Source organism: Copadichromis virginalis, linkage group LG15 (assembly GCF_057382275.1).
Source record: "Copadichromis virginalis isolate Kocher_CV1m ecotype Utaka linkage group LG15, C_Virginalis_male_GT1.1, whole genome shotgun sequence".
In the NCBI taxonomy this organism is placed as follows: Eukaryota; Metazoa; Chordata; class Actinopteri; order Cichliformes; family Cichlidae; genus Copadichromis; species Copadichromis virginalis.
Window position 1 is genome coordinate 1,130,143 of NC_140632.1, and position 22,055 is coordinate 1,152,197.

The 22,055-nt window shown below is 46.4% G+C and overlaps 1 protein-coding gene and 1 long non-coding RNA gene across 2 annotated transcripts in view; one reads left to right on the top strand and one right to left on the bottom strand.

The window, feature by feature from the left end:
• vsnl1a (visinin-like 1a) overlaps nucleotides 1-22,055 on the top strand; it is a 36,981-nt gene that overhangs the window by 6,415 nt on the left and 8,511 nt on the right. The window contains exon 2 of the mRNA XM_085431283.1: nucleotides 584-750. Coding sequence (XP_085287409.1) covers nucleotides 589-750 — 162 coding nt within the window. The 5' untranslated portion in view covers nucleotides 584-588. The remainder of the gene's footprint in view (nucleotides 1-583; nucleotides 751-22,055) is intronic.
• Nucleotides 749-18,712, bottom strand: LOC146691477 (uncharacterized). Its single transcript, XR_014915062.1, has 4 exons — nucleotides 18,489-18,712; nucleotides 11,396-11,516; nucleotides 7,198-7,366; nucleotides 749-6,589 (listed from the first exon to the last, which is right to left on the bottom strand). It is a non-coding gene; the product is annotated as an uncharacterized LOC146691477 (long non-coding RNA).

Genomic DNA, 22,055 nt, shown 5'->3' on the forward strand with positions numbered 1-22,055 from the left:
TTTTAGGATTTTAGGATGAGATTCTCTCTGTTTAGGAGGAACTAAAGGCCAGAACAGGAAATGTGGTTAAAGGTTTAACTGGAAGAACAAGATTTTAATGTAACGTGGTCTTAAAAATAATTCAAAGAAGGACAGGACAGGCACACACCTACGTAAAAAAGATTTTATATGTTGTTTCCCTAGACTGGTAGTCCGCACACATTGTAGTCGTCTAGGATGATTTTCTTATTTATGCTAATCTGGGCTAATCTTCTTTAATGAATGTAATTCAGAAGCTCTGATGATTTCAGTGGTTGAGTTTTCCTTTAAAAACAAAGTAAACAAAAGTGGGCCAAGCAGCTGCTCAAAGGCAGCGAGTCTGACAAACTGACCCTGTTGTCCAAGAGGTGCAAACAGCATTTCACTCCATTTGTTTCAAAGCTTATTTTTAGACGCAGCTCTGGTGTCGACTTCTCTGCTTTCCGATGAATCGCTCTCCAGACTTTTCCTGCAGATTCACACAAGGAGACGTTCTTCTCTGTGCTCTGTATTAATTTAAAGATGCTGTGTGCCCCTCCCCCTTTTTGTGCTTTGCTTGTCACAGGAAAAATGGGGAAACAGAACAGCAAGCTGACCCCTGAAGTGATGGAGGATCTGGTGAAGAACACGGAGTTTAACGAGCACGAGCTGAAGCAGTGGTACAAGGGATTCCTGAAGGACTGTCCCACCGGCCGGCTCAACCTGGAGGAGTTCCAGCAGCTCTACGTCAAGGTGAGGCTCCACTGGCTCACTTTCATTGTGATGGACTGCACACGTGTTATGTGCTACTACACGACACACTGACTCTCCTGTAGCTCAGCGAGCAGGCGTTCACAGAGCAGCTGTTGGTGTGGCTGCTAACAGCGAGGGCAGATTACAGTAGAAGGACGTGACGCTGTGTGAACTGGATGAGGAGAATAAAGAGGCAGCGGCACAGTTTGCTGCAGAGAGTGACGCTCGACTCGCTGTGTGAAGAAGAACCAACGATTTCAGCCAACAGGCTTAATCGTCTTAAAACATCTGAAATATTTAACACATATTTTCACCTATGAATGCTGCAATTACACTTCGGTTGCAGTTCACTGGAGGGTTGATGACATAAACCAGTTATAAAACTGCTATTTCTAATCATCCCGACGACACCACAAAGCTTCTGGTTAACATTTCCAGGCGAGAGGAAACAACAGAAGTGAGAAGAGGAGAAGGAAGGGGAGGATCCGTGCGGTCTAAATACCGCCGGCTGTTGTTTCCACAAATCAGAGACAGCTAAAGACAAACTGGATTTAAGAAATGGGAGAGTTGGGAAACGTTAGGTGCTCCCCTGCTTGGCAGTAAACCATCCGCTGTCTCCTCTGAGACCAGTTCAGTGAGCTCGGGAGTTCCCCCACAAAGACCAGTAATAAACCAAAGACCAGTAAATACACTTTGTTTTTGTGTTTTTGTCAGTCGAGGCGAAACAAACCTGGATAAAAAAAACTACATCATGAAGTTACAGTTGCTTGAATATGTTGGACCAGAAACAGCTGATGACAGAAGCAACGCTCTCAAACGCTCCTCCTCTCAGCCGCCGGGGCCCCGCCCACTCTCACCGCCTCACCTCTGTGAACTCTGCGTCTTCGTATTGATGCACGTTTTGTTTCGCCGTGTTTTCCTCCGCGGTCACGTTAAGTTCGGGTTCAAGTTGAAAATCAGAACACGGTCCAACCGTGTGATGTCACGTCGTGGTACAGGAGGGTTGTATCATATTTATAACACAAAAAAACAAGCAAACAAACTATTTAAGTGTCATATACAAGCAAACAATAAGCTCGTGTGCTGATTTTAGCATTTTCATACATCTCAGGGTAGTTTTGAAACTGAAGGAACAAGCTGTGATGAAAAATGAAGCTACACGAACCTGCAGAGTTTACTTAGTGTTTTGAGCCCTTATGACAACACAAATGTATTACATACAGCTGGATCTTACTGGGCACTTCATCCAGCCCAGTTTAACCAGTCCAGTTAATGAGTAATTCTATCTGATGGGAACCTTAAAACATAAAACTCCCCAAAAAGTTTATTTTTGTGTTCTTGAGCTGAATACGTGCTTCGTATGCAGCAGCAGGAACATCTGGAGACCAGAAGCAGTATGAAGCTTTATAAAGGTGGAGCTCACTGAATCGAATCAGCATCATCAGCTTAAATCTAAATAGATGTGTGCTACCCTTGATGTAACCTAACATGATGTCCACCACAGATGCTCTGCACCAGCACAGCACATTACTGTAAACTCCACCACAGTGCTGCAGGCTAATCGCTTTAGCTGCACACACTCCCCAGTTTTTTCCGGCAATCTTTGGATAACAAAACGTTAATATACTTCGGTTTGCACGGCAGGATGTTTCCCGCTGTGAGAAAGCATCACCTCAGCAGCACAGCTTCTCAAAAGCCTCAAAAATGAGGCTTTGCACACAAGCTTTACGTTTCCAGTCCTTACCTTTGAATATCACCTCCGTCTTTTTCTTTTCTCTCCCTGGGAAAGAGCAGCTGGACCTGCAGCTAGCAGACACACTGTGCCACAGACTGTACACGTATGTATGTTTGCTGATATTTGTGGTAGCGCAACCGAAACTTATAGACATCTGCATCCAAAACGCTGTTCTGGATCATCCCGGCTCACCTCGACCCCTCAGCGTGGCTCCATAGACGATGCATCGATGATGTGTTTTTTCCCAGCGGCGCGTGGAGGGTCTTCTGTGCAACAAGCCTGTTTTTGAAAACTCGGGGACGTGAACAGTAGAGATATTTGTGTAAAAAGCATAAATACTCAAGAATAGTACAGATACATGAAAATTCTACTGAAGTACAAAGTAATTGTGCATCTTCACCTCGGCCAGAAGTCGCCGTCATTAGTTGGAGATAAAGTATTTTTTTATTTTATTAGCGGGACCACGCCTCCAAACGCTCCTTCCAGCTCTCATCTACACATGTTCCCCCTCAGTTCTACAAGCTGTTTGTTCTCGTTTTCGTGCTCCACCCTCCCTCCCACTTCTATTTAGTACATGGGGCTCTGCTGGGCCGGGAGCCGCCGCAGTCCCCTTTGAGGCGTTCCCCAAACCGCAGCTCAGCTCGTACGTTTAGCTACTAAAACGCTGTCAAACCTAAAATGAGGACGTGAGCCCAGCGAGTGAATTTCTATTTAAGCTGGTGATGCTCTTTAGCATCACTTGCCAAATTCCACCTTCATACGAGCTCTACGCTTGTAGCATCATAGCTCGTGTAACAGGAGCTAATATGTTTGGCTTAATCCACAAAGATCAGGCGTGATCACCGCCTTCCCACAGAGAAAACAGACATCAGTCTGGGAGGAGCTTCTCTGAGGGGAAATATTTTCCTTGCTGCTATGCTAGCGGTGTGGATTTTCAGGTTTCCCCACACACTAAATCGGACTTTGAGTCCTGTGCTCACCGGATCTGGTCTGAAATGACCAAAGTTTCCTGTCACAGGCTGGATTTTCTAAAGATTGAAGAGTCTAACGCCTTCCCAGATCAGCCTTATCGTCGAAGGCTTCTTTTAGTCCACCAGTCCCAGCTCTGAATACAGGAAAGTTGACTGGGTGCCTTTGGTTCGGTTTAGCAGAGATTTAGCATGCGAGCAGGTTTGCAGTATAATGACAGTAAAACTACCAGCAGTCAGAGAAGTAGGGTAGGCTGATATTGTGGCATCAGTGTTAGTCATTAAAGATGTGTTAATTTTAAAACCACTATGATGTGTACTTAGTGAGTTTTCCCACAGTTGGTGTGAGCAGGGCTGATTGGAGGCTCACTTGAGTGTACTCTGAATCGCCACAAGAACCACTGAGGCAAATTACGCTGCCATTAAAAACCCTTCTGGGTTTGAGCCGGCATGCTGCCACGTTCCCATTCGCCTCTTTTGTATCTGGGCAGAAAACCATCGTAGAGGCTGATATCAGAGATGATATCACAGATGATTACCTTCTAATGCTAATATCCCACCGTATCGCATTACCTCTGACCCAGCAGTGCGAATTTATCCCCTGATTTCTTCATTTAGTCTTACAAAACAAGGATGAACGCATTCAATGATGATCCAAGAACAAACAAACTGCAATAAAATAGCAAAAAGTGGCTAAAAATATCAACTTTAACAATTATTCTCTATTAGCAGGAGTGCTGCTACTGACAGGAAAAGGAAGGTTTTCATGACTCGAAGTGATCCAGCAGATCTAAACTTATTTATTCACACGTGTGGCAGATCATAAGCAGTCCCGGCAGCTCCCTGTGAGAGGAGCAGCCACTTCTGAATCGCACAGCCCTAAAAACACTGAGTACATGAAAGTGCAGCAGAGTGCTTCCGTACTATCTTGCTGTTACATCAGGCTTATCTCAGCATCTCGTCCTCGTTCACTGCGTGTTTTAACTTTAGTTCTCATGGAAGAAAGCACTCTGAGCCAGAGTAAGAAGCTTTCATCAGGAGTGCCAGGAAATGCTTCTTAACCTGAGGGAGTTACCGTTATGTAAGACACGCCTTGCCAGTATTTAGTATTTATTTATTTATTGTCATTGTCAAGAACAATGAAATTAGTGAGGTCATCGGCGCACTTCCTCTAAATGCCGTCGGAAGTCATGCATCAGCTGAGACCAGCTGTTATAAAGAAAAGAACTGAGGAAGAAAACATTGGAGATGAGTGAAGGTATTCTTGGAGAAAAGAACCCGAACAAAGAACGTCTGTCAGGGCCAGAAATGACATTTTCCATTTGGATCAGTTGTTCCATTAAAGTCTCCTGAAAGGCACCGAAAATCTTTTAAAATGACGGCGCAGAAATAACCCGAGCTGCTGAAGGACGGAAACAGGCACAAAAGAAACCCACGGAAAAAGAAAGAAGCCTCTTTACCTCTCAGTGCGACAGAGGAACAGTTTGGGGCAACGTGGCCCCCGTTTAAAGGGTCCTGCAGGCTTTGGGGGTAAAATGCTGTTATTATTATTACTGCATCGTATTGTGTTTCCAGGCAACAGAGTATCAGCGGTACGGCTGTATTTAAATCCAGAGGGCTGATAAGTGTGGGAAAACAGGGCCGCACATTAACAGGACAGATTGTTCCTGGGTGGCTCGTGGTGGGTGGGAGTGCTGGGGTGGGGGGGTCATGTGTTTAGCAGGAGGGGGGCGGGACAGCATGTTTGCGTTGGCTGAAAGCGAGAAGCAGAGAGGGGCAGAGATGAGAAAAGTAAAAGCAAGCGAAAGGAAGCCCGCGTGCATTATTTATTAGTCATTAGGCCTCGTTGGAGTCGAGCTTCCTACGTTTACAAGCAGGAGACATCCTGCCCGTCCCCACACGGGCCTGCGACAGCCGTCCACAAGCCCTCCCTGTCAGGGTGCTAAACACTCGGCTGCCAGCCTGGAGGTAATGCACTGTTTTGGTTGGACACGCACTTTGTCTCTCGCTCTTGTAGGAGGATGCAGGCACTGCGATAGAGCGCAGGTGCAGTGTGTCAGCTGGAAATAACAGTGTCTGTGTCTGAGGCCACACGTGTGGCGAGTCAGTATTTCTCTGTACATGTTAACGCTGTGATTGCTCCCTCTGCTTATTAGATTTGATTGGAGCTGGAGGGTTATGAACGAGCTGCATTATCATTAGAGAACGTCTCATTAAATGTGCTGAATTATGCTTCTTTGAAGCCGTCGCTTTTATACGTTTGAAAGATAGGAAATCACATTGAGTCACGTTTAGATTTTAGATTGTAAAATTGGATGAAATGTCCAAATGATAATGGCACAATGCAAATGTGCATTAGTGCGGTAAATGAAATGGAATTTATCCATTTAAATGCAGTTTATATGAAGAGTGAATGAAGTCAGAGTTATTCAGAAAACACCCACTATGTTAATCCACAAACCAACTGCTTGTGGATTAAATAAAAGGGAACCTTCTTCTGATTGGCAGAAAGTTTGAACCACAGGTGGTGACTAAGCTTCTATTTGGCTGAAATGACCGTATTAGGGTTATCCTGTCTGTGTGATGTCATACAGAGCCAACAGTATGGAGGACTGTCTAACACAAAGCGTTTAGATTGTGGCTCGCAGGGATTCAGTACAAGCATCCAGCACTGTAACAATATACATGACAGAAAACAGGGAAACCATCATATGTTCTCTTATATCCACATATTTGATCTTTCTTATAAATCACACTCGCTAGGATGATGTGAAACTGAGGCTGGTTGTCTTCTGTACGTAAAAGTTAGTTTAGCTGTAAGGAAAAGTTTACCCAACAACGTGCAGCCATTGGAGGCCAGTTGTAAAGGCAACTATAGGAAAGCATTTTTATAATGTGAGTCATTGCCACAGTAAACACATTCTGTCAGCTGTTCATTTCATGACTTATTAAATTCAACATGATGTTTAGTTTGTTCCAGTTGCAGCCAAGCAGGACACAAAGCAGAGTCTGAGTCACAAAGAGCCGGAGATCATACGGAGCCTGTGGAATCCACAGATCCTGTCAAACTGTCCCAGGTCGCTGAAATGACTCGTTGCAGCCATCGCGTCCCAGCGGATCTTCACGTTTAGCGGCACTGCCAACACCAGACAGCGACATAAAAATTGATCGCAGGCTTCTGTGCCAACTCGCACTCGAGTGCGTCCATGCCACAGTGTGTGAAATTTGTCATCCATGACATGCCAGCTGCTCCGTGAGCCATTTGTAACAGGATAATGACACTCGCAGAAACAAAGAGGTGATAGATTTGTGTCACTGCAAAATTTTTTGTTTTTGTGCTTGAAGCATGCACACACATGCACACACATGCACACACACATGCACACACATGCACACACACATGCACTCACATGCACACACATGCACACACACATGCACACACATGCACACACATGCACACACACATGCACACACATGCACTCACATGCACTCACATGCACACACACATGCACACACATGCACACACAGCACTCACATGCACACATGCACACACACACACACACATGCACACACACATGCATGCACACACATGCAGTCACACACGCACACACACATGCACACACACATGCGCACACATGCACACACACACACATGCACACACACATGCACACACACATGCGCACACATGCACAGAAATGCGCACGTTTAACAGTGATCCAAACACTTGCAAAACAGGATTCATACCTTCTTGGTGTTGTGTGTCTGTGTGTTATTGTGTTGTTTGCCAAGTAACATCCAGTGAGCATCAATAGACTTATTGTGATAAGGCAGCATCAGTATAATGGCCTTCATTGTGGTTTCTGCTGCAAACAGAAACTCTGTCTTTTCCCTTCCAGTCGTCTGTGGCTGACTCCTGCATTAAAACAGCAAAAAGACAGAAAGCGAAACCAGTTTGAGTGTTTGCTAAATGCATTTAACGAGGTCCTCATAATCCCTAAAACCAGGGAAATATCAGAATCAGAATCAGAATCAGAAAGGGTTTTATTGCCAAATGTTGAGCAGGTTTACAACATTAGGAAATTGCTGCAGTGCTTCAGTGCAAAACATAGTGTCATAAATAGCACTTAAATAGACATGGAAAAAAATAAAAGTAGGTATAAGAATTAAAAGTGCTACGTAGAAAGATATGTGCATGAGATATACATGAGATATATACATGAGAATAAGAATTAAGAGTGCTACGTAGAAAGATATATACATGAGTGCAGGTGGTGATCAGTGCCAAACATGGAATGATGCAGTGACACAGCGTAGGGTCATGTGTTAGTGGCGGGGACAGTCATATGGTTATTGTTCATGTGTCCAACAGCAGAGGGGAAGAAACTGTTCTTATGGCGAGAGGTTCTGGTGCGAATGGACCGGAGCCTCCTGCCTGAGGGGAGCAGGTCAAACAGACTGTGTCCAGGGTGAGAAGGGTCAGCTGAGATCCGAGCTGCACGCCGCAATGTCCTGGAGGTGTACAGGTCCTGCAGAGATGGGAGTCTGCAGCCAATCACCTTCTCAGCAGAGCGCACAACACGCTGCAGTCTCTGTTTGTCCCTGATAGTGGCTCCAGCGTACCACACGGTGATGGAGGAGGTGAGGATGGACTCGATGATTGCAGTGTAGAACTGCATCATCGTCCGTGTTGGCAGGTTGAATTTCTTCAGCTGCCTCAGGAAGTACATCCTCTGCTGGGCTTTCTTGATGACGGAGGTGATGGTGGGCTCCCACTTCAGGTCCTGGGTGATGGTGGTACCCAGGAAGCAGAATGAGTCCACAGAGGTGATGGGGGTGTCAGTCAGGATGATGGGGGGGAGTGGGGCTGTGTGCTTCCTGAAGTCCACAATAATCTCCACTGTCTTCTGGGCATTCAGCACCAGGTTGTTGTGGCTGCACCAGGACACCAGACGTTCAACCTCCCTCCTGTAGGCAGACTCGTCCCCGTCAGAGATGAGTCCGATAACGGTGGTGTCATCTGCGAACTTGATTAGCTTGACAGACTGGTGGGTGGAGGTGCAGCAGTTGGTGTACAGGGAGAAGAGCAGAGGAGAAAGAACACAGCCCTGAGGGGAGCCGGTGCTGATGGTCCAGGAGTCTGAGACATTCTTTCCCAGCCTCACGTGCTGCTTCCTGTCCGTCAGGAAGTCAGTGATCCACCGGCAGATGGGATCAGGCACATTCATCTGGGAAAGCTTGCCTCGGAGATGGTCTGGAAGGATGGTGTTGAAGGCAGAGCTGAAGTCCACAAACAGGATCCTGGCGTAGGTTCCTGGGGAGTCCAGATGCTGCAGGATGAAGTGTAGGGCCATGTTGATGGCGTCGTCTACAGACCTGTTGGCTCTATATGCAAACTGCAGGGGGTCCAGGAGGGGGGCCGTGAGGGTCTTGAGATGGGAGAGAACTAGGCGCTCGAATGACTTCATGACCACAGATGTCAGAGCCACGGGTCTGTAGTCATTTAGTCCAGTGATCCTAGGTTTCTTGGGGACAGGGATTATGGTGTAGGACTTGAAGCAGGCAGGCACATGACATGCCTGCAGTGAGGAGTTGAAAATGGCAGAAAACACTGGGGCCAGCTCGTTTGCACAGTGTCTGAGGGTGGCAGGAGACACACCGTCTGGGCCGGGAGCTTTCCGAGCATTCAGACTCTTAAACTGCTTCCTCACATCTGCTTCATGAATATGAAGAGTTGTGGTGGGAGGAGGTGGTGTGAAATCCTCTTTTGTGTGGGGTGAGGGGGCGGGTGTTGTAGGTGAACAGTTTGAAGGTGGTGATGGCTCTATGGAGGGGGGAGAGGTGGGGGAATTAGTGTCCAAAGTGCCTCTATTGTTGGGGTCGTTGGAGGTGTGAAGGCTGCCTGATGGCTCGTCAAAACGGCAGTAGAAGTCGTTAAGGGTGTTGGCCAAGAGCAAGTCATCAGTGGAGTGGGGGGTTTTAGGCTTGTAGTTGGTGATATTCCTAAAACCTTTCCACACAGAGGCCGAGTCATTCTCTGAGATCTGCTGCTGCATCTTCTCAGAGTGCTGATGTTTAGCAATGTCCACTTCTTTAGTGAACCTGTACTTGGCCTCTCTGTAGCAGTCCCTGTCTCCGCTTCTGAACGCCTTTCTCTTTCCCAGCCACAGCTTTTTGAGTTTAGGAGTAAACCAGGGTTTGTCATTGTTATAACTCACCCTGGTGCGTGATGGCACAATGCTGTCCTCACAGAAGTGGATATAGGAGGTGACAGTGTCCGTAAACTCGTCCAAGCTGTTAGAAGCAGCCTTCATTGTGTCCCAGTCTGTAGACTCCAAACACGTGCGAAGCTCCTCCACAGCCTCGTTGCTCCACAGTTTTTTGGTCCTCACGACAGGTTTGGAGAGCTTCAGCCTCTGTCTGTACGCGGGGATCAGGTGGATCATGACGTGGTCAAAAAGTCCGAGTGAAGCGCGGGGCACCGCGCGATAGGCCCCGCTGATCGTGCTGTAACAGTGGTCTAATGTCCTCTCCTCTCTGGTCGGGCATTTAATATACTGCTTGTATTTGGGAAGCTCATGGCTCAGATTGGCTTTGTTAAAGTCCCCAAGAGCAATGATGAGAGAGTCCGGGAATGTCCGCTCCATGTGGAGAATCTGCTCCGCGAGTGCGCACTGAGCTGCCTGCGCATCTGCGTCTGGCGGGATGTAAACAGCGGCCAGGATGAATGAAGCAAACTCCCGCGGAGAATAAAACGGTTTGCAGTGGATAAAAAGATATTCCAGAGAGGAAGAGCAGTGCTGAGCAATCACTGTTACGTCTGTGCACCAGCCACTATTGATGTAGAAGCAGAGACCTCCACCTTTGGACTTACCGGAGAGAGCGGCCTGCCGGTCCGCGCGCAGCAGATGGAAGCCCTCCAGCTTGAGCGCGCAGTCTGGGATGTTCTGACTGAGCCACGACTCCGTAAAACATAAGACACAGGAGGAGGCAACGTCTCTGTTCATGCTTCTCATCAGGGCCAGTTCGTCAATCTTATTGCCGAGTGACGGCACGGAGACATCATACGTGTGCTTTGTGGCTGCGCGGGAGGCGATTGATGCATTGTTGTAACGCTGGCCCACGCTCAGCCAGATGCTGACCTGAATATGCAGCAGATGTATGGATGGATTCTGCTCAGTCGCGTCACGCTTTCATAGCCTCAAGGCTTTTCCTGTCGACGGGTGTGATGCGCGCGCATGTGTGTTTGTGTGCACCGTTCAACAGACTGCGAGGCTCCCCGTGTTCCCCACAAACAGACAGAAAGACGGATCGGAGGGCTGAATGCGAGGAAGGTAAATGGAGTGACAGAAGGACACTGACATCATCTGGCCAACAGCCCGTCTCTGCGAGGAAACATATGTCCCCTAATCACAGGAGACAAAGACTGAAACGACCATGCTGCAGCCTCAGATTGACATGGAAAATTAGCTATAGGAGATCGTTTGGCATAGATGTGACAGCGCACACTTGTACAAAAACAAATAAAAGTCTTGGGCGTATACATATTTAATAATTCTGTGACAGCCAAGCAGCTTGGAGCTGAGAGATCTCTGTACTGCACAACAAAATGTGAATATTTTAAGAGGCTGCTACATCACTAATTGTTGGGATGTGTCAGCGTGGACCAGTATCAACCTTAGTTACAGTGAAGATTTTTTGTTTTTCTAGCTACAAAAATGGAAAACAAATGACACAAAAACAAATCACCACGTTTTGGACGAAGGGTGCAAAATCAGGAACAACCAAAATGGAAACAGTAATCCAGCTACTGATAGGCAGTAACTCGTTAGAGTGGGTGATGGTGGATATTAACACATTGGATTTTAATCAGACAATTTGGAATTTCATTAAATAATTGAAAATAATAATAATGATAATTAGACTTGACTGTGACGATGCTTACCAGTGTCTCTCTGTCTGGCTGCAAACAGCTCGGGGAAGCACTATCTACTCGCTGTGCCACAAACTGTAGACAACGGCACACAGCTGTGTAGCGTAGGCTCAATGCACTGCTGCTGCTGCTGCTGCAAGGAGAAAGCAGTGCATGATTTAGCCTGCTGTGATTACCCAACATAACTCACTAAGTAACTCTTTAAGACACCCCATGAGGAGACGGTGCAGCCCACACCCATCGCAGTGTTGCAAACAAACTATTTAAGATTTACATCTACACAGGACGGCCCGGTGAAGGCCACACCAGATGCAAAAGGCAAAGCCGTCTGCCAGACGCAATCCTGGCCTCAAGTCCTGCAACAGAGCCAGCCGCTATGGTCTGACCGCAAAACACTAGGCTGACCATTTAGATGTAGGCTGTCGCTGAGGGGCACCCGGCACCTGCTACCCGAAAGAGGGTCTGGCTGCGCATTCAAGCTGTAAAACCAGGCGACCGCTGCACAAATGAGAGGAAGGCTCCCCTCAACAAGCCCCACGATGTGGCCACCCTTCGAGTCGAGTGCACCCACGCTCCAGAAACTCCTGAAGACGCTTACGCCTGCCGAATGGCCTCCACGACCCAGCGGGACAACAGCAACTTAGACAGGGCTCTGCCCAGGATTCGGGAATGGAAGGTGACAAACAGCTGGTCTGTCCTGCTAATCGGCCCGATACGCCTGACGTACGCCACCAAAGCACACACAGGGCAGCCTGGCACCGAGCCGCCTCCACGCCCTGAGTGCGAGCTGTCCGAGGCTCAGCGGGGACAGTAATCCAGGACTGGGCCGCAGGACCACCGCTTTCCCATCCAGCAACTACCTGCAGCAATCCCGACAGAGCATGGAGTTCACAACAAGGCTGTTTTCTTATCCAGTTACTTAATGAAATAATCAATAGAATACTCGATTACTAAAATAATCAAACGCTGCAGCCCTACACACTTGTACAGGCTTTTGTGTAACGGTTCATAATGTCGTCTTTGTGTTTTGTCTTTTATTTGCACGTGTTACATTTTTACGGATCGTTCTCGCGCTATTTTCTGTAAATTCTTTGATGTTCTGTTATTCTGGTTTAGAAAGATTGAAAAAATGTGTTACTATAATTTTACTGTAAAATAATAAATGTAACAAAACGATACACGGAGCAGGACAACACCAAAGCTCTTACAGCCCCTCGAACATGCACAAAGAATATCAAATTATTATAATTTCCTATTTGATTCCCATGTCGATTCCTGCCATTCTCCCTCCTTCCTTTCTGCATCTTCCCCTTTGTTATTTCCTCCATCTTTGCCCACTTCCTCTCTCACCTCCCTTCCAAGGAGGCTTGTGGCTGCCGTGCACTAAAAATAGCTTTTGTCATCTCAGAAGCGCTCATGCCATTCTCCATCGTTGTCACAACAAAGCGCACACACACACACACAGTGCTGAATGCTACACACTGCGGCTCCTGAAAGGCAGAGATTCCATCGACAGCATGAAATACTTCGTGTCGACTTCAGTTCACGAGTTGCACAAATATAGAAACAATCCCGATGCTCTCGAAGCTGCTCAGGAACCGCGAAGCAGACAAATGACGATGATAAACTGGAGACTAAATGACTCACTCATTATGAACACGAGTAGTTTACAATGTTTGGAAAGCACACAGGGAGGAGAATCTGACACTGAGTAAGCAGACTGTAATTTTCACAAAGACAAACAGTGGTTTCTACACCGCGAGTCCTTCAGAACAGAAAATTGGTGTTAATTGCTCCGAGTGTTGCAGATCAGATGCACTAGAAGCTGTAGAGCTGTAACGGACACGTGAATGTGCTTGCAGAGGCACGTCGAAACAGAGAGAGCGAAAAGGCCGACGCACAGATGGCGACTCGGAATAATGAATTGCTTTTAAGCCTTCCGGCTGCTCTCTGGCCTCTTTGCAGCGCCTCGGTCCGGACTGTAAAAATGTAATTGAATTGTTCAGTAACTTTGAGGGCACCTCACTGCTGCTGCTGAGGTGTGGGAGCAAGAGAAGAGGAAGTAAGTGAGGGCCTTTAGATGCACGGAGAGCGATAATGGGGTCCGTTCAGCAGGGGAAATTATATTCAGACTGAGCCGCACACTGGCACATCCTCTATCACAGACGAGTGGTGAACAAGGCTATTAGTGTCACGGTGCAGGCTAAATCCCGCCGTGGCAGCCAGAGTGACCTTCAGCTGGTTAACAAGAGTGCAAACCACCCTGTCAGCAAGCTCCACCCAAGAGAGAGACGCCGCAGCCCCATCGTTCTGACCCCTGACTTTCATGTGGAAGAAGTCAAGATTTTATACACACATATTATATTTACCAGTTTTCAAAAGGCATGCACATTCTCAAACACATGGACCTTTAAAAATAGGATAAGATGTGCATCGTGAGCGTTTCAGGCTTTAAAACTGTTCAAGAAAAAAATATAATTATTGTTGGAGAGGATCTATTACACTCACGTCTACCTCTATGCTTGGACTTGGACTCAGTGAAATCCAGGTTTATCCTGATGACCCCCTCACAAACACAAATCCTACACTCACTGTGGTGCTGTAGAACCTAGGGCTACACGATTAATCGTTAGAAAATCGCGATCTCGATTCATACTTATGTGCGATCTCATTTCCAAATGACAACGATTTTTAAAAAAAAAGACGACGACGATTGTACCGCATTTTGATCCGGGACGTACTCTGCATGAAAACAAGCGCTCACTCTTCCTGCTCAACAAATGACAAGGGCGGAGCCTTATACCACGTGATACAGAAGCTGTGCCGTGTGATGCTAAAATTAGCAGGAAAAAACAACGGAGAGCACGTCAGGGATGACGAGAAAGTGACAGGAGAAAATCCGTCCCGGTCAACCACCCAAACATCAATAACGGGAACCTTATACAGCGCTTCCCTTTACCCGTCGAACTCCCGCAGGCACAAAGAAATTACGGAGGCTATCACTTATCACCTGACCAAAGATATGGCTCCATCAACACTGTGCAAAACGAGGGATTTAGGAAAATGATCAACACCCTAGACAAACGCTACATAGTGCCGTCCCGCAACTATTTTTCTATTGTTGCACTAACTGCTAACGAGCCCCGGCTTGGACAGTCTCGGTCGGTGTGTCCTTGGGCAAGACACTTCACCCGTTGCCTACTGGTGGTGGTCAGAGGGCCCGGTGGCGCCAGTGTCCGGCAGCCTCGCCTCTGTCAGTGCGCCCCAGGGTGGCTGTGGCTACAATGTAGCTGCCATCACCAGTGTGTGAATGTGTGGATGACTGGATGTGTAAAGCGCTATACAAATACAGGCCTTTTACCATTTATAAGGTTTGACATGTTGTGCAATCAGAGATGCTCTTCTGCATACCTCGGTTTGAGTTACTGTTGCCTGTTTCCCTCTGACCACTGACATCAACAAGGCATTTTTGCTGGACGTGTTGTCTTTGTTTTTTTCTGCCGGACAGACTAGTTACCCTCCGAGCAAACTCAGAGAGCAGGCAGGACGCCCGTACCTGTGAGAAGTGGATCGAGAGAGGAGAAGGTTGCTGCTGTTCATGTAATTGCGACACCACAGCACGCAACACATCAAATCAGAGCACTACTGATTACTTAAAATTAGAGCAGTCAGCTGGCAGCACTTCAGTGCGTGTAAGGCAGGTGCTCCTAAAGTAGGTTACAGACGTGTAGCCTCCAGAGTGCAGCTAGCTGTACGTTGGCATGCACCTCAGGGTGAGAACGAGCACACGTCAAAATTACATCCCTGACTTTTATAAATAGGCTCATACGGGGGAGATGATAGAAGCCATTAAGACATCGTGTGGGTGTGTTAGCCCTCTCTAAGTCAGATGGAAACAACACCGTGGCAGCAGAGGCGACAGAGCCGTGAACGTGCAGAGTCAGGGCCGGGCTTTTCCATGTGTGCACGCACGCACAGACTCAAACATGACTGAGCAGTCATGAATAATGAATTCATGCTCGAGGAGGAAGAAGCCCAGGATGTTTGATGAGTCGTGTAAAATGGAAGCACAACGCAAGTAATGAAGCATGCTGCAGACATCCAGAGAGAACTCAGAGGTCGTGTGTTGTTGTTGTGTTGTTGTTGGGGCTTTTCCCCGTTGTGTGGTATTTCCTCACCGCCTCAAGTCCGGCCTTAAGAACAGGAACTTCTATGTGTCAATTAGCCAATTTTCATCACAAAATACAGAAATCACATGCGGGGTCCCCCAGGGCTCCGTCCTAGGGCCCCTCTTATTTAGCATTTACATGCTCCCGTTAAGCCAGATTATAACCACCAATAATATTAACTACCACAATTATGCAGACGATACTTAACTTTATATCTCAATGTCACCAGGTGATGTTGAACCTATCCAAATTAATAACTGGATGTCTCATAAGTTCCTTCAACTGAACAATAACAAAACTGAAGTACTTCTCTTTGGATCCAAAAAAGAGCGATTAAATATCAGTAATCAGCTCAAGCTGGTCCAACTAGAAACTACCGACCAGGCCAGAACTTTAGGTGTAATAATGGACTCAGACCTGAACCTCCAGGGCCACATCAAAGTTATAACAAAGTCAGCCTCCTATCACCTGAGGAACATTTCTAGGATTAAAGGACTGATGGCACAATTAGACCTAGAAAAACTCATCCATGCATTTATCTCCTTGATTACTGTAACAGTATCTTCACAGGTTTACCCAGAAAACCAATCAGACAACTGCAGCTGATCCAGAACGCTGCTGCTCGTGTTCTCACTAGAACCAAGAAAATAGAGCACATTACTCCAGTTCTAAAGCCATTACACTGGCTCCCTGTAGCTCACAGAATAGACCTTAAAGTGCTTTTATTAGTTTATAAATGCTTGAATGGGTTAGCGCCAGAGTACATTAGGGATCTGCTACAAACCATCCAGATCAGTCGGGTGCTCCAGCTCTCGTTTACTGACCGTCCCCAGAACCAGAACTAAACCTGGAGAAGCAGCTTTTAGTTTCTATGCCCCTCACATCTGGAACTATCAGGAGACTGCACAGCTGCAGAGACACTGAACTCTTTTAACTCTAAAATTAAAACTTACTTATTTAGACTTGCTTATGAGTAACTGATCCTATTATGGCTCTCTACCGGTTTGTTTTAATTTTTCATATAAATTATTGTCTTGATTATTGTTTTATTGTAAATGTTTTCTTGTATTTTACTTTTATAATGTTTCATGTTTTATTTTAATCATGTAACGCACCTTGAATTGCCTTGTGCTGAAAGTGTGCTACACCAATAAAATTGCCTTGCCTCTCCCCCTCCCTCCCTCTCAAACGCTACATCTCTTTCTTCCCTCGCCTCCTTTCTTCTCCTGGCCCCGGCTAAGCAGGAGAAGCTCGATCGTGAGCTTTTGTTTAAAAGACGCCTTCAAAAAAGCACAAGCTGCTGTGGATTTATCTGCCAAGCTCTTAAAAGACCATTTTAGACTCACCACTGGCAAAGGGAAGATAAAACAGTCGTCCTTTTATTTCTGCCCTGTTGTTCTGCTTTGCTTTGAACTACGTCACACGGAGCAGAGGGTAGCCCTCAGGTCCACCTGCCAAAGCTGGCAGTGACTCACTCCTGCACCTCTTACTAGCTTTTCTGTGTCTGATGAGAGACACGGAGGAATAATGGTGGATAAGACCGGCTAATACACACACATATATGTATATCTGATATTTATGTATCAGAATGAAGAGTTTTAATCTGGATTATTGTTTAGGAATTTTGCTATGGAAGCAACATGATGCGTTTATTCATTCTTTCCTCGTTGCCAATAGCTGTTCTCCTCACTCGCTCCCTCGGGCATTAAATATGCTTCCACACCTCAACAGTGCCATCTGCTGTTGTGCTGTCATTTATGCTCCTAATGCAGAGTTGCTGCTGCCAGATGGGTGTTTTGTAACCACTGATAACCAGGGTTGGAGACAGGTTAGTGCCAAATTCCTCTCAATGCACAAGCAGCCCAGGAACGGGCTTTTCAGGCCGATTTCTGGACTGCAGCGGGACATCTCGCCAGCTTCTCAAAGCAGGCTTTCATATCGTTTGTATGTGGTGTCGTAACAGACACTGGTGGGACTGGTTTATGGCTCTGTGAAGTGGCTTCTCTTGCTCAAGGCCCAATATTTAGTCCTTATTTTAAAATCCTCCCCCTCTAATCAAAGCAAACTTGCTTACTTAAAATCGTCATCTTAAAAAAACTGCACTCCTGGCTACTATGGTAACAGCACGTGTGGTTTAAGACGACAGCAAACACATGTTGTTTTACAGGTCAGCATAAAGTGACAGCAGGAGGGCGCAGAGCAGAGCGCTGACGTGTTTTCAGTAAGCTTTAGTACATTTCTCCCCGATGGTACCGTAGAGAAAAATCTAGTAATGTCTGAAGGCTGTGGGAGTTTTTCCTTCCCACTGTCGCCAAGAGCTTCCAGGATAAAGGCTGTGATTTGGTGCTGTATAAACTGGGATACAGGACAAAAAGAAGAACATCTGCACCATCTAAGATTACAGTTGTACAGTAATGATCCTTCCGCAGGTTCACCTACGGAAACCTTGTTACGACTTGTCACAGTTTTATTGACTGTGAAGCACTATGGTCAACACTGTTGTTTTAATATGTGCTATATAAATAAATTTTGATTTGATTTGATTTACATTTATGAGAAAAGAAAAAATATGGATGTTCTCTGAGATACATTTGCAAGACTCAGAAGATTTTGTACGTTTGATGTTAAAGTCTAACCTAAGCTCAGGTTATTATTCCCAAAAGTTTCAAACATCTCTCAAGTTTTTTCAGAACAATTTTTCCAGTTTGTTTCATAAGACGTTATAATATCAGAGAAAATCGGATTGTGTTCTTATTCTTGTAATAAATAAGTGACTTTGACCTCAGAAATTAGTTTTTTAATCTTTCCATTTACCTGCGCTCCCTAAGATGCTAGTGTAGAAGAAAGAAACAGATGTTTGACTGTGTGAGGACGGAGGTTTCATCAATCAACAAAATGAAAAGCAGCTTTGATTTCACAAAAATAATTCTACTTACTATGAAAACGACACTCGCGTCTTAGGTGAGCTCTTCTTGTTCACTGACTGTTCTTCACACACTGCTCCCTTGCTACAAAGCTGATATCGCAGCCGGCACTCACCTGAGCGGATGACTAAAAATGCATTTTCCAGAGCAAAGTGTGTGTTTGTATTTGTGTTGTCTGTTTGAACCCCGGGGCCTTGGACGCAGGAGCAGCCACAGATTTGCGCCGGCTCAGTGTCTGTATCTGGCACGTCACTGAGCGTTTTATGTAAGAGCGCACGCACACGCAAGCAGACACGCTGCAACCTCCCCACCCCCCCGATTGATTATGCATGTTTTCTCCTCTCCTGCTCTCGAGCTCAATGAAGCAGGACCTCTGGTGGCGTGGTGATGTAAACAGCCGTAGAGCAAAGCGAGGCTAGGGTATCTTTGCTTACATCTCACGCTGTTGGCGAAGGAATGCATGAAAGGTGAGGCCCCCCCCCTCCCGGTGCCAGAGCGATGGAAACCGTATGAAACACGTCAAAGCTAAAGCCTTGTTGTTACAGACCTCGAGCGCTTTGAAGGGCGGATCCCAGGCTCAGACTGACCTCTGCACCCTGTGCTCGTGTACTGGAGAGATGCACAGCCAATAGCAAATGTGCCTTTGATAACAACAGAGAGGCAGAACAGAGTGTCCTGCAGGGCTCTTATGCAAGGAGACCTTGACCTCGGGGGGGCTGTGTGGATGCATCACCAAGAGATCATAAATTATTACTATATTTATCAGTCTGATTTATTGTTATTGTCTCCCTGTTGGGTTTAGTTCCCTGACAAAAGAATATTGAACCGTCCATATTAAGGGAAGCGATGACCAGCAAACTGAGTGTCGAGTATGTTCACTGTGTGCAGCTCTATCGAAGCAGCAAGTAGAATCATTTGGAAAGAGATAGATTTCAAATGATTCCCAATCCATGAAAAACAGTTAGAGTGACGGAGCACGGCATCGACAGGGCAGCGGTTCAGAGCGGGCGCTGTGGGACTCTGAGTGCATGGATGGTAATAGGTCATGTGGTTTGACATTTGCAGAGGTCTGCAGCATGTAAAGCAGCTCATCTACTGGCTTTGTTTGGTAAGATTATAAGCACAATGCATGATAAGGCTGGTTTGCATCTGTTATTATTTTTAACCTCCTCAGACCTGAACTCTTCCACAGCAGCATTTTTAATTTCTCTTTGATATTTGGGCTGATTGGGACCTGATGAATGTAAAAACAAAGAATCACCAGATTATTTTTTTTACCTTATTTTTGTTTTTAAGAAAAATGAGAGCCACTTATGAGGATATTCGATAGAACAGTAGCAGCATAATGTCCTCGTAAGTGGATATCAGGCCCTTGTTGAGCAAAATTGAGTATTTTTGTCTAAATAACCCAAAATGTGACGTCCACATATGTGGACGCAGGTCCTAGGAGGTTAAAGCAAAGCAGTGATGCTTGCATTTAAAAACAAAATACATTCAGCACTAAATTTACTGATGGATTCTTATAATTTGCTTCCAGGAAAAGCCATCGAATGTATTTACACTTCAGATTACCTCACTGTACAGGAGAGTCTCCTGTCTCTGTTTAAAAGCAGCTTTCCATGTATGACCAGTTTTATCCAGGTGACCTCCAACAACCAGTTGTTTAATACTTACTTTTCCATAGTAACTTGGAGTTGCTGGAGGGGGTGGGCACTGACCCATGTGTGAGTAGGGCTGTAGCAGCCAGTTTTACACCAATCACTCACTCGCTGGTCATTCTCATTTTTCCCTAGCAACCAGTGCCACCCCAACGATCACAGATGGTCTCTAGGTCTGGGTTGGTTGGAGCCTAGATTGTAGTCAGAGTCATGATGATGTCACGATAACATCATAATAGGGTCATTGTGTGATGGTGGCTTGTTAGGATAATCCTGTCACATCACCTGCATGTATTTATATTTTAATTTGCATTTGGCGCCATATCGCCTTCAGAAACTACGATATCTTTTGTCTCACCTTCACTGTGGACGTTTGAGTGGATAAAACTTGATCTTTCTCGTGTTCCACAGCTTTCACTCATATCTGGCAGTGCTGCCCACTTTCATTAGCAAGATGAGCTCGAAAGCTCAGCGAGAGGTAACAGAAACTTGGCAGCGCTGGTCAAAATGAAAATACTTCCTGGTTAAAGGTCCGGGGATTTGGATTGACTGCAGAGTTCGTCATGGGTGGCGAGTTTAGCTCAAACTGCAGAGAAATGCCAAACAGCTCGTCCTTATCTGCTGCTTCTCATCAGTCTCTCACACACACACATTACAGTGCAGCAGTTTTAGTATTAGCAGCTTCCAAACTGTATCAGAAACTGTGGATAGTAAATATAATGTCTTTAAATGCTGACCCTTGTGATGTCATCACTCAAAGCTTTTAAGTTGCAGTTTCAGCCGAACGCTTATCTGAAGAGCCGGCAGAGTTCAGCTAAAGAGAAATGCAGATCAGACACTTCCTGGAAGTTATTTTGGAGTCAAAGTCATTGTGCTGGTTGTTACTGATGAGCTCGTTTGAGTCACTTGCAGTTTCACGGCACTTTGGAGCTGCAATATTCATCTGCTCCATGATCCTGCAGTCGTTCTGTCAGTGTGAAATGGCCTTCAGTTAAGTGTGACGATTGAGTGTCTTTCTCTCCCACACGCATTTCCTGTCCTCTCTCGCCCAGTCTCCCTGCCTCCCAGCGTTTGGATCAGCACCAGTACCAGCTTGCAGGCTGATTATAAAGGCTTTAATGTTCCATTTACCAGCAGCATGTTTCAGGTGGTGTGTGCTTGTTGACAGAATCAGCCTTGACACACACACACACGCATGCAAACCTTGCGACATTAGCCTTTATTAGAGCAGCTGCGCCTGTGCGCCTGGCCCTTGGCTGAGCGGTCTGGCACTGAGCCCATCCTTTGATGGCCGGCTGCAAACAGCTGCCAGACCAGCAGGAGAGAACGACTTAATGGAGACGTTAACGGCCTAATATCTGTAAGTGTAAAGTCGAGGACACGGTCCCTTCAAGTGGTGACGAGCTCATTTTTGGTTGTTAAACTGTGATTGCGTGCCATCGAGTGAACGTTTTGTTGTTGCCTGTTTGCTCTTTCTTCATTTTTACGTAACTGTTTCATAACTTATCAGATTGTTGGGGAACTGCAGTGGCGTTCTCTCTCGCTCCCCTCCCACCCCTTAAACATCCTTCCCGCATCCCTTCCTTGGCACCTTTCCTCTCCCCTCTCACTTAGCCTCCTCCTCCCTCTCCTCAACTCTTCCCGCGTCGTCCCGTAGGTCCACGTGCCTCCTCCCGTTCCTCCGGGGTTGGGGGATGATCTGAGGCAGAACCGTGCGGGGGAAGGAGGGAAGGAAGCCACTTTGCATTGATGCACAAAGCGTCCCGTGCATGCAAGCTGGCTCGCGCTGGCTGTCCCTGCCCTAAAGGGTGGCTTCTCTGAAAGGGCAGATAAGGACCTGGATCATGGGTGTAAGCTCTGTCGTTCTCCCTCTCACACTTTGTCTGCCTTGCTACTTTTTTCCTTTCGTTCTTTTGAAATT